The 17,785-nt window shown below is 36.6% G+C and overlaps 3 protein-coding genes across 3 annotated transcripts; 1 reads left to right on the top strand and 2 right to left on the bottom strand.

The window, feature by feature from the left end:
- The first annotated feature begins 3,231 nt into the window (after positions 1-3,231).
- Positions 3,232-8,646, top strand: LOC109184602 (probable leucine-rich repeat receptor-like serine/threonine-protein kinase At3g14840). Its single transcript, XM_019334622.1, has 24 exons — positions 3,232-3,435; positions 3,532-3,712; positions 3,815-3,886; positions 3,968-4,036; positions 4,121-4,192; positions 4,286-4,357; positions 4,468-4,539; positions 4,670-4,738; positions 4,822-4,893; positions 5,015-5,089; positions 5,195-5,263; positions 5,349-5,417; positions 5,501-5,566; positions 5,674-5,739; positions 5,834-5,869; positions 5,982-6,016; positions 6,091-6,467; positions 6,562-6,757; positions 6,874-7,008; positions 7,126-7,247; positions 7,373-7,583; positions 7,657-7,894; positions 8,027-8,177; positions 8,282-8,646. Exons 1-24 carry the CDS (start codon positions 3,336-3,338, stop codon positions 8,591-8,593), a joined length of 2,937 nt encoding a protein of 978 aa, XP_019190167.1. The 5' UTR covers positions 3,232-3,335; the 3' UTR covers positions 8,594-8,646.
- A 4,462-nt stretch (positions 8,647-13,108) lies between these two features.
- LOC109184595 lies at positions 13,109-13,948 on the bottom strand. Its single transcript, XM_019334613.1, has one exon. The coding sequence runs from the start codon at positions 13,946-13,948 to the stop codon at positions 13,109-13,111; it is 840 nt and encodes a 279-aa protein (XP_019190158.1).
- Positions 13,949-14,607: 659 nt separating this feature from the next.
- Positions 14,608-17,377, bottom strand: LOC109184594. The gene is made up of 7 exons (XM_019334612.1): positions 17,294-17,377; positions 17,077-17,173; positions 16,524-16,966; positions 16,006-16,447; positions 15,154-15,689; positions 14,775-15,053; positions 14,608-14,661 (listed from the first exon to the last, which is right to left on the bottom strand). Exons 1-7 carry the CDS (start codon positions 17,375-17,377, stop codon positions 14,608-14,610), a joined length of 1,935 nt encoding a protein of 644 aa, XP_019190157.1.
- Positions 17,378-17,785: the final 408 nt, after the last annotated feature.

Below are 17,785 nucleotides of genomic sequence, written 5' to 3'. Positions count from 1 at the left end.
GGTAATTAACACACCAAAAAATGCGCGCTCCTTTAACTGTAACGACGTGTCGTTTCTTTACTTAAAGAAACCGCGCCGTTTTTAGACCGTAGTCCACAAAGCTTTGTGGAATGCGATCCACAGTATAATTGCTGCCATGGAATTATCTCCCCCTTGATCCAATACTATATCTACGCCCTCCACCAAACCCAGGATAGTTATGTTGTGCATCCGTATGCACCATGCATGGTGCATATGGATGCAAAAACGACGTCGTTTTATTAAAAACGCGCATTCCACTTTAAAAAAAAAATCAGGTTTGATTCCCTTCAACAGCATTATGTTGTTCATTCATTCTTGAATTTTAGTTCAAAGATTCTGGAATTTTAGTCATTGACTCTGGAATTGTAGTTCATCGATTCTGGAACTTTAGTTCATTGATTCTGAAATTTTAGTTCATCGATTCTGAAATTTTAGTTCATTCATTCTGGAATTTTTAGTTCATAGATTAGTTTCTGGAATTTTAGTTCACTGATTCTGGAATTGTAGTTCATCGATTCTGAAATTTTAGTTTATCGATTCTGGAATTTTAGTTCATATGTTGTTGCTGGGAATCGAAACTGATTTTTTTTTAAAGTGAGACGCGCGTTTTTAATAAAACGACGTCGTTTTTGCATCCGTATGCACCATGCATGGTGCATACGGATGCACAGCATAATTTGCCCCAAACCCACGGCATGGCCCATATCCTTGAGAGCTAGGCCAATTATCATTCAAACCCTCCCAGCCTCCTTCAATTGGCAAATTATTCTGTAAAACACCTTGCAAGGTAAACACGATTTCAAAACTGTCATAATTGTGAATAAAGAGTTCAAAAGTTATGAATATAGAGTTCTATAATTATGAACATAGAGTTATGAATATAGAGTTCTATAATTATGAATATAAAGTTCTGTAAATGTGAATATATAGTTCAATAATTGTGAATATGAAGTTCAAAAATTATGAACATAGAGTTTTATAATTATGAACATAGAGTTTTATAATTATGAACATAGAGTTCTGTAATTGTGAATATAAAGTTCAATAATTGTGAATATAAAGTTCAAAAAGTATGAACATAGGAACATAGAACCGTGTCCACCTTGCAAGGTGAACATTGTTCCACGGCATAACAATTGCCTTCAACCCAACCCCGTTAGCCCCTTCCAGCCCATTAGAGTTCTACAACCCATTACCATCTGCCCTAGACCCTGACGCGCTTGGTGTAGCAAAAATGAATGATAGTGAGTGTATGAGTGTGAAATGTCGTCCTTAGGGGATTGTGGGTTATGGCACGTAACATGCAATTACAAGCAACTAGGCACTAACACTAGACAATCAATAAGAAGCTCAACAAGGTATAACAAGTTGTAAGGCTAAGGTAACTAAACAAAATACCAAAAACACATATAAACAAGAGATAAATCGAAATAAAGAAATAAGACTCAAGCTAGGAGCATTAGCATCTAGATGCTTTAACAACCTATGGGATTAGGGAGAACAAGTAACCAAAGAGTCAAACGGGGATGCACATAGGTATCATAGTCGTAAAGCCACTTCCGTGAGCAAATAAACAAGGATTAGAACAAGAAATTGTTCCACTCTCATGGTGTATCAATTCCAAGTCTATCAAGCACACAAAACATCTTAAACTCCCAATTTCTCTTATTTTCATAGAAGCAAATTGGATTTATGCAAGGGGTGTCTCGAATTGATCACCCAACCCCAAGAAATCCTCCAAATACATGCCAATGAATGTATACGTTAAACATTAATAAGATATAAATACAAAACCTTCATAAACACACAAACCCCTAGGTTATGGTTCTACCCATTATGCATTAATCACAAATAAAGCATCAAGATAGACAATACAACCCTAGTCAAGCCCATAAACTAACTATTCATGATTCAATAGCATAAAGAACACAAAAAACAAAGTAACAAGTATAAACATTGCATAGGAAAAGAGATAAGGGAAAGAAAATTTATCTAGTGAAATGGATGGTAAACCACTAAACCTTGAAATCCAAGTATTGAATCCTTGATTACAAGCTTCAAATATGTATAGAAACCTAAATCTAAGCTTAATATAACTTAAAAATATGAAAGGAAGTGAAAGAAAATGACTAGGGTTCGAACGGGGTCGAAAACTGTGTAAAAATGAGTAAAAACGTGCTTAAAGAGGGGCAGAGCAGGTAGGGACAGCCTCTTGGCTGGTTTTGGGGATGCCGGTACACTGTTTTTCAGTAGCTAAAATTACGCACGGACGGCCTAAGGGACAGCCGTCCACAAGGCAATATGAATGTTTTCCAAATTTTGCACTGTTTCAGTTTGCACTGCCTTGTCATTTCCCATTCATTTTGACCTTGAAATATTTAGCAAATGATTTTATGGTCTTCATCAAAGTTATAGCTCTCCAAAATGGCTTTCCAATTCCGTTGGAATCAATCCATTTTGACGTTCCTACATCAAGATATGACCAAAATACTGAAGGTGCACTAATTTAATAGTTAATGTGCACCATATTAACACTTAAGATGCGTTTTTGTAACACATAAGGTGCACCATTTTTACACTTTGCTTCTTTAATTGAGGTCGCACTTTTTTTTAAAAAAAAAAAAAAATCATTGATTTGAACCATTGATCTATATTTGATCAATGGTTCATATCTCACCCATCTTTCACCTGGGAGCCTCTCTGCACTTGAACTGATCCATATATACATAAATAATATGTGTGTATGTATATAGAACAAAATCAGTAGTCACGAGACTATTTTATTGTTAAATTGGAAGTTGAGAATGTAAATTGGTAAAGATTAATAGTCAAAAGACTATTTATGATCCAACTGAAAGTTAGAGATAAAAATTGATAAATATTAATAATCAATTGATCATTCTTGAAATTAACTCTATAATTAATTAAAAGTTGAAAATAAATATTACAATTACAAGTAAATAAAAAATAAATATAACAATTACAAGTAAATCAATCAGTGGACAGTGGACAATTTTTTTTTAAATGATACCATGGTTATATCTTGCTCAGGGTCATTATCCCACTTGCTCAATGCTTATATTATATTATTATATATTGCCAACCAAACAATAAAGCCATAATTATCCCATTCTGGGTCCGCTTGCTCAAATTGAATCATGGTCAACTGCTATTTTCTTCATTCAATCATTCTATCTTTATTTATTTATTATGTACAGTAATGAATATATAAAATGACACGCATGTTTTTATTGGACAATTCACTGTAAGAAAAACACTGCAGAATTGAAGCTGATCTTCCCCAGAATCCATCCATGGCAGCCTCCATGTTCATAATCCTCATACCAATTATACTACTCTCCTTCAATGCAAGATTTGTTGAAGCACAGAGTGGGCAGCTTCCTCCAGATGAATGTGAGCTGAGCCTCAACTTTTCTGGTGTTTTCTTGGTTATTATGCAAATTACATTTATGTATTAACACCCACCTTTTGGTTGATTGTATATGGAAGTAAATGCACTTAGGGAAATAGCAGATGAATTGGGGAAGAAGGATTGGGATTTTGGACTAAATCCTTGTGACAACAACAACTCAAACTGGTTGACACCACAAAGGAATGATATGCCTCTGTACATGAATTCTCTCACTTGCAATTGTAGCTTCCCAGGTGCCATTTGCCATGTTCAAACCATGTAAAGCTTAATAGTCTATTTTAGATAAAATTTCAGACTTATACAAATAAATTACAAGATCTATTTTGGGTCATAATAGTCTCTTAACTGTTGTGTAAGCAGAGTTTTGAAAGGACAGGATCTGCAGGGTGTTCTTCCTCCTTCCTTGGTGAAGTTACCCTTTCTCAAGACAATGTACCAATTCAAGACTCTCTCTGTATTTATTGGTATTCTTGAATTGCTTGATTATTAGTATGTATATATCATTTTGTGCAGTGATCTGAGCCGCAACTACTTAAGTGGTACAATTCCCCCTCAATGGGCTTCTACCAATTTGGAATATCTGTAAGTTGTGTTGTGTATCATAACCTAAGCTATAAGGGTGTAAGGCTTCGGCTTGTTCTTGATAAAGAAGTGGGATATTTGTAGGTCTATTCTTGTGAATCGATTGTCGGGGCCAATTCCAAAATACTTGGGAAATATAACGACTCTTGTGTATTTGTATGTTCCTTTAATTTACTCCTCTCTCAGAAGTATAACTTTTTTTTTTAGTGTTTGGGTTTTGTTGTAACAAAAATTTAAATGGATTTTCAGAAGCTTGGAGAACAATATGTTCAATGGAACTGTTCCACCCGAGCTTGGGAAACTCGCCAACTTGCAGAATCTGTAAGCTTTTCTTAATCAAATATAAGAATCCTTCTCATCATCCCCAGCTGAAGAATATGTGGGCTGAATTTTTCATTTTTGGTATCACTTGTTTGATGCTTTCTTTGTAGCATTCTTAGTGCTAATAGCCTCACAGGTGAATTGCCAAAAGAACTTAATGCTCTTACAAAATTGACTGAGCTGTAAGTGCATCATTATTACACATAATATTCCTAATTTTCGAACCTCGTTTTGATCTTTTATTGTTTCGATCTTCTATACTTCATGCTCACTTGTCACGTCTCCTCGCCTCTCGGGGGAAATCAATTGCAGTAGGCTCAGCAGTAATAAGTTCACTGGGAAACTGCCTAGCTTTCAAACTTTCAAAAACCTTCAAAACTTGTAAGCATTCGATTAAAATCGAAAGTTGTAGATGGCAATCATTTGTTTTAATGATCTGATCGAGATGCATATATGATTGGCAGAGAGGTTCAAGCAAGTGGTTTTGAAGGACCCATACCTCAAAATATTTCTGTATTGACAAGTTTAACAGAACTGTGAGTTTCGGTTCAATTAATATTTAATACTCACATTTTGATGATGATAACATAATTCGCTACGGTTAATTATGATCAACGAATATAATGAAATTTCATTATCAACAATATGAATCTGCAGTAGAATCAGCGAGCTAAATGGCGGGGGAGCCTCCAGATTTCCTACCTTAACCAACATGACAGGCATGAGAACATTGTGAGTAATAATGTATTTTCTTTCCAAATTTTATGAACTTAAGTCTCATATTTCCACTATGGTATAAAGTTGTTCATGCAAAAAAACATAAAAATTTGGGTGCAGGATGTTGAGGAGGTGTAATATTTCTGGGACGATACCGAATATAACTTACATGACAGGCTTGCAACAAATGTAACTTCTGCAACTTGCATTGAATCAATTCTTATGCTGATATGCTTCTTTGCTTTATTGTTTTGTTAACATATTGATTTTGCAGAGATTTGAGTTTCAATAATCTCGAAGGAGGGATTGATGGTCTTCAAGGTCTTAATTTTGTGCACTACATGTGAGTAACAAATCAATTTTGATGTTTACGATTATATATGCATATCAAAACTAAATTAAATTTTGGGTGCTACCTGTTCTTAGGTTTCTAACAAACAACTCGCTTAGTGGGAAAATTCCTGAGTGGTTTCTAAATCAAAATTCCATAGTGTAAGTTCAATCTAATTCATGATTACATTTCCAGATCGAATTCGGGATGAGTTTTGTTATATTGAATTCATAAAAAGCGCTAATAGAATTTAAAAGATGACTTGCAGTAACATAGATCTTTCTTACAATAATTTCGAGGCGAGCTCTGTGCCACAAGATTGTCGGGAAACCGTGTAAGATTCTATCCCTTTTATGCCTCTACTCTTTCAAGTGTTCCTTCAAATTAAACATGGATCATTTTAGCTGACTTTCTCATTGTCCTATCAGAAATTTGTTCAAAAGCTATAACCGAGGAGAAAGTTCGTAAGTTCTAGCATCTTTTGACAAAGAATGGATATATTATATTGACACTCTTAATGTAATTTAGTCTCCAAAGATTTTTACTTGAGCACCTTTTAATTTTGGCTTTGTATAGAGAAGCTGGAAAGTGTTTAAAACAATGTACAAAGGGTAAGCACACCATATCACAATACTTAGCTTGCCTAAATATGTCTAGTTTATATATTTTTTTCATTTTTCTGCAGATTGGTATTCATTTCACATCAATTGCGGTGGAGGCAACGTTTTGGTTGGTGACACTACATATGAAGCAGATGAAGATTCTAGAGGCTTTGCGAAATTTGTTTCCAATAGAGAAAACTGGGTAACCAGTAGTACGGGAAACTTTTGGGATAAAAACAAAACGGTAGAGGTCTTTACAACAACAAATATATCTGTCATCAAGGGAAACGACTCCGAAATCTACAAGACAGCTCGCTTGTCTCCTTTATCTATGACGTATTATGGGCGTTGTTTAGCAAATGGAAACTATACGGTGAAGCTTCATTTTGCAGAGATAGTTTTGAGAGATAACAGATCTTTTCAAAGTCTTGGAAGACGCATATTCGATGTTTATATACAGGTCAGTTGAGAATATTACAATTTAAACTAAGGACTTCAATGGTTAAGTGATATGATGTGCATTTGACGGACTATAGTGATTTTATTGGCTACAGGGCGAAAGGAAATTAAAGGATTTTAATATTGAAACTGAAGCACAAGGAGTTGATAAACCCTTGGTTAAACAGTTTCAAATGGTCGTTAGAGATAAAACTTTAGAGGTGCGCTTTGAGTATGCTGGAAAAGGAACAACAGCAGTCCCGAATAAAGGAACATATGGACCTTTAATATCTGCCATTTCTGTGGAATCGGGTAATATTATTAGTGATCACTTACATAAATAATTTTTTATTATTATTATTTCTATTTAGTTGCAGATGAATAAAAGATATCTAAGTCACCCTTGTGCCCTTTATACAAACCTGCAGATTTCAAGCCTCCCAAAAAGAGGAAGACTTTAATCATAGTTATTGCAGTAGCCTCTTCTTTGTTTCTTATTTTCACAATTCTCTGTTTGGCTGGGTGGAAGATCTACATTAGAAACAAGACCTCACAGGAAAACGGTAATATCTGCATTTACTTTCAATTACTTTCTAGTTAGCTTGTCCAAAAAGTAATTTCTTTAAAGTAATTTTTTCCCATGCATTAGCAATTTGTTTAAAGTAATTGTCATAATGCAGAATTACAAGGCCTTGATCTACCGACTGGTTTATTATTTACCTTAACACAAATTAAAGTCGCTACAAACAATTTCGATGCTGCAAATAAGATTGGAGAAGGTGGTTTTGGACCTGTCTACAAGGTATTGAGAAATATGAATATTCACAATTTGTCAATCTATTAGTTCATACTTTAACTCTTTCGTTTTTGACATACTACATATGCTTATGCTAATAACCATGGATTTTCTGTTGTGTATAAAACTAGGGTACGTTATTGGATGGGACAGTTGTTGCTGTGAAACAACTCTCATCCAATTCAAGTCAAGGATACCGTGAATTTTTGAATGAAATAGGCATGATTTCTTGCTTGCAACACCCTAATCTTGTGAAACTTTATGGGTGTTGTGTTGAGGGAAAGCAATTGTTGTTGGTGTACGAGTACTTGGAAAACAACAGCCTTGCCAATGCTCTTTTTGGTACGTTTAGAATCAAATTAAATCGTTTTAAAAAAGATAAACATAAGTATTCTGAATTAACCGTTAGTTGCAGGTCCAGAAAATTGTCAACTGGAAATAGACTGGCCTACCAGACAAAAAATCTGTGTTGGTATTGCGAAAGGTATAGCATTCTTGCATGAAGAATCAGCAATAAAAATTGTTCATAGAGACATTAAAGCCACCAATGTGCTTCTTGACAAAGAGCTCAATCCAAAAGTTTCTGACTTTGGTCTAGCTAAACTTGACGATGATGAGAATACACACATCAGCACGAGAGTTGCTGGGACAAAGTAAGATGTTATAACAATTTTCTGTCCATCCATTTTGTATTTTCAAATTCATCATATAGTTGAAAGAAACTACTCTTCCATTTATCCGAAATAACAGTTTTTCTTCTCTCTTTTTTTTTTTTTTCTTTAAAGAGGATACATGGCTCCTGAATATGCATTGTGGGGTTACTTAACATTCAAAGCTGATATCTATAGTTTCGGGGTGGTCGCACTAGAAATTGTTGCCGGGAAGAACAATGTGAAGTATCGGCATGATGAGAACTGTGTTTGCCTCCTTGATTGGGTGAGATATCAATACTACCACTAATAATTCATGGATATATTGTAGATATGTCAAATTAAATGGTCTATTCTTATATTTTTGTTGTATTTATGCACAAATTTCAGGCACTTGATCTTCATAAAAAAGGAAACCTCTTAGAGCTAATAGATCCAAGATTAGGTTCTAATTTCGATGGAGAACAAGCACTCAGAATGATCAAGGTGGCTTTGCTCTGTACTAATTCTTCCCCAGCCCTTAGGCCATCTATGTCTGCAGTAATCAACATGCTTGAAGGCCATGATGATATTCTTGAGTACACTTCTGATCTACATGAGTTCAATTTTCAAGCAATGAAAGATCGTTATGATGAAATGCCACACAATTCAAGTAATTCTCCCTATAATGTAGATTTTTCTCCATATACAAATTGTCAATGAATAATATTGTATCTTCAAAGGTATCTTCAATAATTATTTCCAATTTTCTTAAATATTATTATATTTCCTGCGCTCAAATTTTTAATACACATAAGGTTGAAATGAAATAACATTTTTTTTTTGGAATAAAATAGTTTACATCTATTACTTGAGGGTGTACACTAGGTAAAACCCTGTATTGTGATGTACCGTAGCCCACAAAGGACAAAATGAGAATAAGCTATTCCCGGGGCAAGTAGGCCGGGGAATAAGTATTTTGATTAATGAGGGAAACTCGCTATACTGGAGAGTGCATATGTACTGGGTAAATCTCGCATTATGACCCTAGTCGGTAAAGGAAAGGATCACAGGAAGGTGAACCAACCTAAATTTCACATAGTTCACTAGCTCAAACCAAGAAGGTCAATAGGCTACTCCCGTTGGGAGTGAAACTTGTTGGGAAAATTAAAGATGAAAGCAATTTTGGTCCACCTCCACCCCTTTGACTTTGTCATTGGAATAATGGAATGGAAATTGAATTCAAAGAATTTTCCATTTCATTAATTAGTAGCGCACCGTGCGCTCCTTTGTAAGGAGCAGCGCCAAAGTGTGGACAACACACTATGTCCATCATGTGAGTGGGATGGAAGGGCTGCTTACTATAATTAATAACAGCTCACAACATCGCTTTAGGACAGACCTGACTTCAAGTCACATATTCTATTCTCCTTCTCTCTCCCCTAGTCTGAGCAATAGTGAGGTTCGCCTACGTGATTGCTAGTGCAAGTTGTTCATAGTAGGTCTGTGTAGCCTGTCGAAAGCGTGTCTGGGTTCTAATTACCGGACAAATAACGCTTTTAAAGTAGTGTTGTTATAACACGGCACAGATTTCCTTTCAACCATACACCCATAGTGTCCGTATTTCTTAAAAAATTTTCATATCGTGCGTTGACGTTGCCATTATTCCCCAGAACTTGATAACTTTTTAGTTATCAAGAAAACTTGCATGCCATAAAGCCTTGAATTAAGAAATCACTGTTCTTAGATTGCTGACCGATAAACAAGAGCCACAAGAAAATTAAAAATAATCAATCAATTAGACCAACTACCGGCAAGTTTCTTCTAATATAGATTTTAAATAATATTCAGGTGTACGAGTAGTTATGCCGTGCATCTGTATGCACCATGCATAATGCATACGGATGCAAAAACGACGTCGTTTTATTAAAAACGCGTGTCTCCTCTTTAAAAAAAAAAAAATCTGGTTCGATTCCTAGTAACAGCATTATGTAGTTCATAGATTATGGAATTTTAGTTCATAGATTATGAAATTTTAGTTCATTGATTATGGAATTTTAGTTTATCGATTCTGGAATTGTAGTTCATCGATTCTGAAATTTTAGTTCATAGATTCTGGAATTTTAGTTCATTCATTCTGGAATTTTTAGTTCATAGATTAGATTCTGGAATTATAGTTCATCGATTATGAAATTATAGTTCATCGATTCTGGAATTTTAGTTCATATGTTATTGCTGGGAATCGAACCTGAATTTTTTTTTTTTAAGGGGAGACGCGCGTTTTTAATAAAACAACGTCATTTTTGTATCCATATGCACCATGCATGGTGCATACGGATGTACAACATAATTTGCCCAGGTGTACACCATTGACCTTGACCTTAATTATTATTAGAAGCTTTCCCTATTTCATATACTCCATATATTACTACGTAATATTTTCAAGATTATATTTTTCAAAATGAATAATATAAAATAATGAGGACAAAATATTTGACTTGTACATTATTGGAATCTACTTCTGAAAAGGACATGACAGTCAGCATCCAAGAATTGACCGTACCAACCTTTTTTTTTTTCGAAATAGAATTGACCAAACTTAAATTGCTTCTAATCTTTAACGTTGGAAGTGTCCCATCCATCTTTTAATTAAAAATAATCTTAAATGCAATCTGACTAAGTTTAGTGAAATTTTTAAAAACTGAAATATTTTTAAAATTTGAAAATAAAAAATAAAAAATAACATTAATCTTTCTTCCCTAAAAAAAAAAACATTATAATTAAGTGATTGGAAGTGAAATAAGTATAACATCATGTTTGATTTTAATTGATTAGTGGACACATGAACTTTATGTATGTTGTCATATTCTATGTTCACATTTTCTAGTATGGAGATTTATTCATCAATTATTTAATTCGAAAGAAATAAAATGTGAGAATTTATATAATGAATTATGAATTTGTTGACTTGAAAAACTTGGAGCAAGTCACATTTATTTAAAATTTCAAAGAGATTTATTAGTATGAAGTGTTCATAAAAAAAAAAATTAAAATAACACGCAAACATATATATAATATTGGAAAATCTAACAAGGTATGAACACTCCATACTTAAAATTAAAATAATACGCAAATATATATATATATATATATATATATATATATATATATATATATATATATATATAATATTGGTCAATCACATTGGGATTTTGGATGAATTTGTCTGTGAATAACTCTTGAGGCAATACGGTAATTTCGATCATAACGTTGATCTCCCCTCCCTACTTAAAAAAACATGCATACTTAAAGGTGTGAGGATGATGATATGATGCAAACTTTTTCTAATTTAATCTCACTTTCTTATCTTAAATTTCTACTCAATACGAATATAATTAGTCTGGTGTTGGGCGTTAGCTGGGTTGGCCGAGTTCAGCCCCTGCTCGATTTAAGACGTGGTGATGTGGCTTACCATGGAGAGATGTGGTTAAATAGTTAATGTCCACCTACTTATCACCAATTGATTTTAAGTAGGATATGACAACCAATTGGTACCATAGAATTCTGTGGTTAAGCGTGCTTGACTTTCGGCAATTCCGGGAAAGGTGACTCCTTAGGAAGTAAGCATAGTGCAGCGCCGGGATGGGTGATCCCTTAGGAAGTAAGCATAGTGCAGCGCTGAGATTCAACATATGGAAAGTAATTAATAATAATGGTGATATAACATTTAATATGTAATATAATGAAGATATTAATTGGATAAAATTGTAAGATATAATGTGCGTGGCATGTCATTAAAGTCATAAAAATAATATAATTAAATTAAATAAGACAATGACAATCAATCTATAAATAGACAAAAACAATAATTCTAAGATTCCAACTTGCTCCATGGGCTACGCCAGACCACTTGCCAAACTCATTATTGTGTCAACCAAACAATAAAGCAATTACTGGTCCACCTGCCCAACACTCATTGACTCATTATTATCAACTATATATATATATATATATATATATATATATATATATATATATATATATATATATATTATCTTCTTTAACTATCTTTATTTATTATGTGCAATAAATATATAAATTGACACAAACATGCAAGGACGGAGCGAAAAATCTTGTTTAAATAATATTGATAGAAAAATATTAAATAACTTCAAAAAGTGATAAAAATATTTATGATAAAATATAAAATGGTTAGAATAAATTGCATATCATATCTATCAATATGTTATTTATACATACTTTTTATTTTAATTAGATCAACTCTAAATATTATTAGATTAATTAAAATACGATGTTGCACAATTAAAACTTTTATATTACATTGACTAGATAATTCATAAAAGAGCTTTTTGCACTTTTGATTTCACGACTATAGTGGCACTATCAGGATTGATCCACGACTTTCAAACCTTGCAATTTCAGTCCATGACTATTGTTTTTGTTGCAAAAATGATCCTTCTGGCCAATTTTTCGTCAAAATCTCATCGAAGAAAAAAATTCTTCATTTCAAGCAGGGATAAAATAGACATTCACATTGACCTTGCAATCTCGGACCACTGTTGACCTCTTACTCTGACCAAAGAAAAAATTTAAAAAAAAAAAATCAATTGCCAAAGACAAACCCTAATCTGCTCTCATCTCATCAACCCATATGCAAACAAGAGGAAAACATCGATTGCCATCTTAAACACGACATTCATTGCCTATCTTCATCTTCTTTATTTTGAAGGAAAACAGAATGGCTACATCGTTGATGAGATGAGAGCAAATTAAGGGTTGTCTTTGGCAATTGAGGTTTTTTTTTTTTTTTTTTTTTTGATTTTTTTGCACTTTGGTCAGAATAAGAGGTCAACAGCAGTCCGAGATTGCAAGATCAATGTAAATGTCTATTTTATCCCTTCTTGAAATGAAGATTTTTTTATCCGGTGAGATTTTGACGGAAAATTGGCCAAAAAGACCTTTTTTTGCAACAAAAACAATAGTCGTGGACTGAAATTGGAGAGTTTGAAAGTCGTGGATCAATCCTAATAGTGTCACTATAGTCATGGGATCAATAGTGCAAAAAACTCATTCATAAAATATAAATGTTCTTTTAAAATATTTTTCATTATTGAATTAAAAAAAAAAACACATTTTGTATCAATTTAAATTTTTTGAAAGGAGCCATGGTGGCATTTATTCAAAATAATGCGAAATCGTAGCTGGTGGGACTGAATCTCAATACATAGCTGTAGACTGACTAATAACTGAGGTAGCTAGAGCATGTGCTAAATAATTTTCTAATCTAGGAACAAAAACAACTAAACAAGAATGCGAAGTAGAAATTAAATCCCTGCAACTATCTATTGCATAGCCAATATACGTGCGATCAGGACAAGCCGTAGTAGTCAGATATTGTTTGACCGTTAAACAATCCGTGTGTAGCTCCACAGAGTTCTCCCCACGATCCTTTAGCCAAGACAAATCTTTCTTACATGCAAATGCCTCTGTCATAAGAGATGAGAAACAATTTGGGAGAGTAGAAGTATAAGCGGAGATGTACCCTCCACTTCCATCCAATATAATTGCTCCCACCGCGGCAGTGTTCGTCGAGTGGTGATAACTGGCGTCCACATAACAACGGCGAGTGGACTGCCCCGGCAGTGGCGCACCATGGTGCTCGGCAGCAGCTAGTGGCGTGTCGGCCAGAGATGGGGCGGCAGTTCGTTCGGCCGAATGGTGTACGGCGCGCCATGCCTGCAATGCGGAAACGGCCGTCATCATAATTTTCTTCGGCATTAGTAAATAGGCATCCCATACCGCATTGTTCCTTGCCGTCCAAATGTGATATAAAATTGCAGCTGCATACATCAGACCACCAGTGTCTAGAATATCCAAGATCGCATTAAACCACTCATAAAAAATATTCGACTGAATAACAGGGATTGAGAGATTGGCTTGCCCCCACACAGCCTTAGCAAAGTCACATAAAACTAATGCATGCATAGTATCCTCATGCACAACCCCACATATGGCAAAGTATGGCTCAATACCAACTCTCTTGTTAAGCAGGTTCATAGTAGTAGATAGAATATCACTTAGGGCTCTCCGTAGAAAGGTTCTCCATTTGGGGGGATTTTAAGTTTCCACAGCACCTGCCATTTATTAAAGGTGCTACTACTTGTATTAGCATAATTCCCAACAATGCGTCTATATCCGCTCTTTACAGAATATATTCCTCTAGGATCATCATACCAATACCATGTGTCCGAATATTCTGGTGATACCGGAATATTCATTATCCTGGATACATCACCTGGTATAAAAATATCCGTTAAAATTGAGGTATCTCATGTCCCAGTATCATGGTCAATCAAACCTACCACTCGTGCATTAGCCAATTGTGGGGGCATCTCTGTTTGGATCATTGGTTCCTGCTCATCCTGCAGCCAGGGATGATCCCATATTCTTGTATCCTGACCATTTCCTATCCTCCGCCTTATTCCAGTACAAACCGGGCCTTTTGCTGCCATAATACTTTGCCAACAAAAACTTGGATTATTCCCTAGCATGCTTCTAAGAAAGTATCCTTAGGATAATACCTGGCTTTATAGACACACGCTACCAAGGATTTTGGCTTTGTAAGTAGTCGTCATGCCTGCTTTCCCAACATTGCTAAATTAAAAGCTTTGAGCTCCTTAAAGCCCAAACCACCATATTACTTAGGGATACATAATCTATCCCATGCTTTCCAGTGAATTCCTTGATCCGAGCCTAAATTCCATCAATACCTGTTCATGGTTCTTTCAATAGAAGAACAGACATTCATAGGTAGTAAAAAAAAAAATACTCATTGAGAAGGTAGGCATAGATTGAGCCACACTTTTCAACAAGATTTCCTTACCAGCCTGAAAGAGAAGCTTCTTGTTCCATGAACCAATCCTCTTCTTGATCTTGTCCTCAATATAAGAGAAAGCTGCCTTTCTATCCCTACCAATAAAAGATGGGGCCCCAGATATTTCTCAAAATTCGGAGCCTGCACCACCCCTAGCTCCTGCGCTACAGTGTTCCTGTCCCCCTCACTAGTATTCTTGCTATAGCAAATACTGGACTTATGATAGTTAACTGCCTGCCCAGATAAATTCTCATACACTGTTAAACAATTCTTAATCACCCCAGCCTCCTGCATATTAGCTTTAAAGAACAACAAACTGTCATCTGCGAAAAATAAATGAGATATTGGGGGCCCCCCCTAACCACTCTGCATCCATGTATTTTGTTACTTGATTGTGCCTGCTGCAATAACATGGAGAGCCCTTCTGCACAGATAATAAACAGGTATGGAGACAATGGATCCCCTGCCTCAGACCACTAGTAGGCGTGACTGGATCAGTACGAGAGTCATTTATTAAGAACTTGTACGACACAGTAGATACACATAACATAATCAGCTCCACCCAATTATTATCAAAATCCATAGCTAATAGCATTCCACGCAAGAAAGACCATTCCATATGGTCATATGCTTTTGCCATATCCAGTTTTAGGGCAGCCCAGCCAACAGCTCCACATTGTTTCCTGTTCAGATAATGACCAACCTCTGCTGCTATCAATATATTATCAGTTATGTGCCTATCGGGTATGAACGCACTCTGTGAGTCCGATATAATCTCATCCATCATAGGTTTCATCCTGTTAGTAATTACTTTTGCCATTACCCTGTAAATCACATTGCTGAGGGCAATTGGCCTGAGATCAGACACCCTTTCCGGGGTTTTTTTCTTCGGAATCAACACCACATCAGTTTCATTAAGGGCAGCTGGGAAGCAGCGAGTTTCTAAGAAACCGATTATAAAAGATGAAACATCCCCCCCCCCCCCCCACCCCCACCATCACATCCCAAAAATGTTGGTAGAAGCCCGAATTCATTCTATCCGGGCTTGGCGCTTTATCAAGATACATAGAGAATAATGCAGCTTTTATCTCATCCATAGTAAAAAGGCGGTTTAATAATTCATTCTGTGTTGGAGTGACACGCGGTGTAATCCCATTAAAGAAATTTTCCCCATCTTCCGGATTACCCGAACTGAAAATATTTTCAAAGTAATGCAAGATAATCCCTCTCATAGACTCACCTTCCACCCAATCCCCATTATCATTCATAAGCTTATCAACAATGTTTTTCTTTCTACGGTGAGAAGCATACCTGTGAAAGAACTTGGTATTGGCGTCGGCACCCTTGAGCCAGTGTTGCTTGGCCCTTTGTCTCCAGAAGGCATCTTCCTGTGTCTCAATACGGCTCAATAGCTCCTCCAGGCGCTGGAACTCAGTCAATGAGACTGGATCCATTCTTCCTTTCAGACGCAATTGTTCTTTCCGGAGACTTATAATCTGCTCCCCGAATTTATGAAATCGGTCACCACCCCAGCGAGATAGGCGAGTACCACAATACTCAATACAATTCTGTATCCCACGATCCCTTCCTTCCTCCCAGGCTTCTTCCACAACATTTCGGCATCCCTCATCGTATAACCATGCATTCTCAAAACGGAAGCCCCTCTTACCAGCCCACCCCTCCTAAAGGAGTCATGGATGCTAAGAAAGAGGGCCGTGTGATCTGACTTGCGGGTTATCAAATTGGTCATTTTTGCACCTGCAACAATCTCGCGCCACTCATTCGTGACCAATACCTTATCCAACCGTTCCTCAATCCAATCCACTGTTCCTTTCCCCTCTCCCATGTAAACGGATACCCCTGCATAGCCATCTGAGACAAACCACGGTCCTCAATAGTTTCCCCAAAACCGCGTAGGAGACTATCCGGATGTGGATTTCCACGTCTCTTCTCGTGCTGATACAGAAGATCATTAAAGTCCCCAATGACCACCCATGGCAGGTTAGACCTGGGTGCCAAAGACCTTAACATCTCCCATGATTCATTACGCCTGGTACGCTGCGGCAAGCCATAAAAACCAGTCATGCACCATTTTGAAAAACCATGCACACTAACCTCAATATCCACATGATTGTCCGAATAGCTGAGAAGACTTGCCGTATTATTCTTCCGCCATAGTAAAGCCAAACCACCCTTCACTCCTGTACTATCCACATAAAAAGACCATCAAAACCAAGTTGGACACAAATACGTTCAGCGTGTATCCGTCCCACCATGGTTTCCATCAAGAAAATAAAGTCGGGTTTCTTACGGGACGCAAGGTCCAAAACTTCACGGACTGTCCGTGGATTACCCAAGCCACGACAGTTCCAGCTAAGGGTACTCATTGGATCGGGCGGGTCTGGAACCTGCAGAACCCGCATGCAACAATTTTTTTGAAAGCTCTTTCATAACTACATCCCCCCCCCCCCCCCCCCAACAAAATCACGTCTTCCGTCACCCTCCCCCTCCCGGCGACGTTTGGCAACCGCAACCAGCTCCGCCTCTTGGGCGTTACCAGTCCGATTTCCATTCCCCGGCGACTGCCCTTCTACCGTGTGAACCTCCGCCATCCGCTGCGCCACCACCGGCCGACCTGGCGGCAATAGCCAACTTCCTCCTACTGGCCGAGGGCCACGAGATCCTCCCGCCCTCAGTTCCGAGCCATACAAATACTCCTCAACTAGCAACACCGAGTTTCTCGCACCACGACATAACTTGTAAGAATGGCCTAATAATCCACAAAAATAGCAATACATATGTAGGCGTTCGTATTTAAAACTGACCCAGCAACTCGTCTTGTCTCACTTGATAAAATTCATGCGTCTTTTCAAAGGCTTATCAACAGCTAGTGAAACCCTAATGCGGTGAAAAACCTTCCGTGGTGCATTATCAAACCAATCATCACTCTTGATAAATTTCTCTAAAAAAGTCCCAATCTGTTCTAGAATTCTGCCAGATGAGTACCCCTTCGGCAATCC

Source organism: Ipomoea nil, unplaced genomic scaffold (genome assembly GCF_001879475.1).
Source record: "Ipomoea nil cultivar Tokyo-kokei standard unplaced genomic scaffold, Asagao_1.1 scaffold1266, whole genome shotgun sequence".
NCBI classification, from domain to species: Eukaryota; Viridiplantae; Streptophyta; class Magnoliopsida; order Solanales; family Convolvulaceae; genus Ipomoea; species Ipomoea nil.
This window is presented reverse-complemented; position numbering and strand designations above follow the sequence as displayed.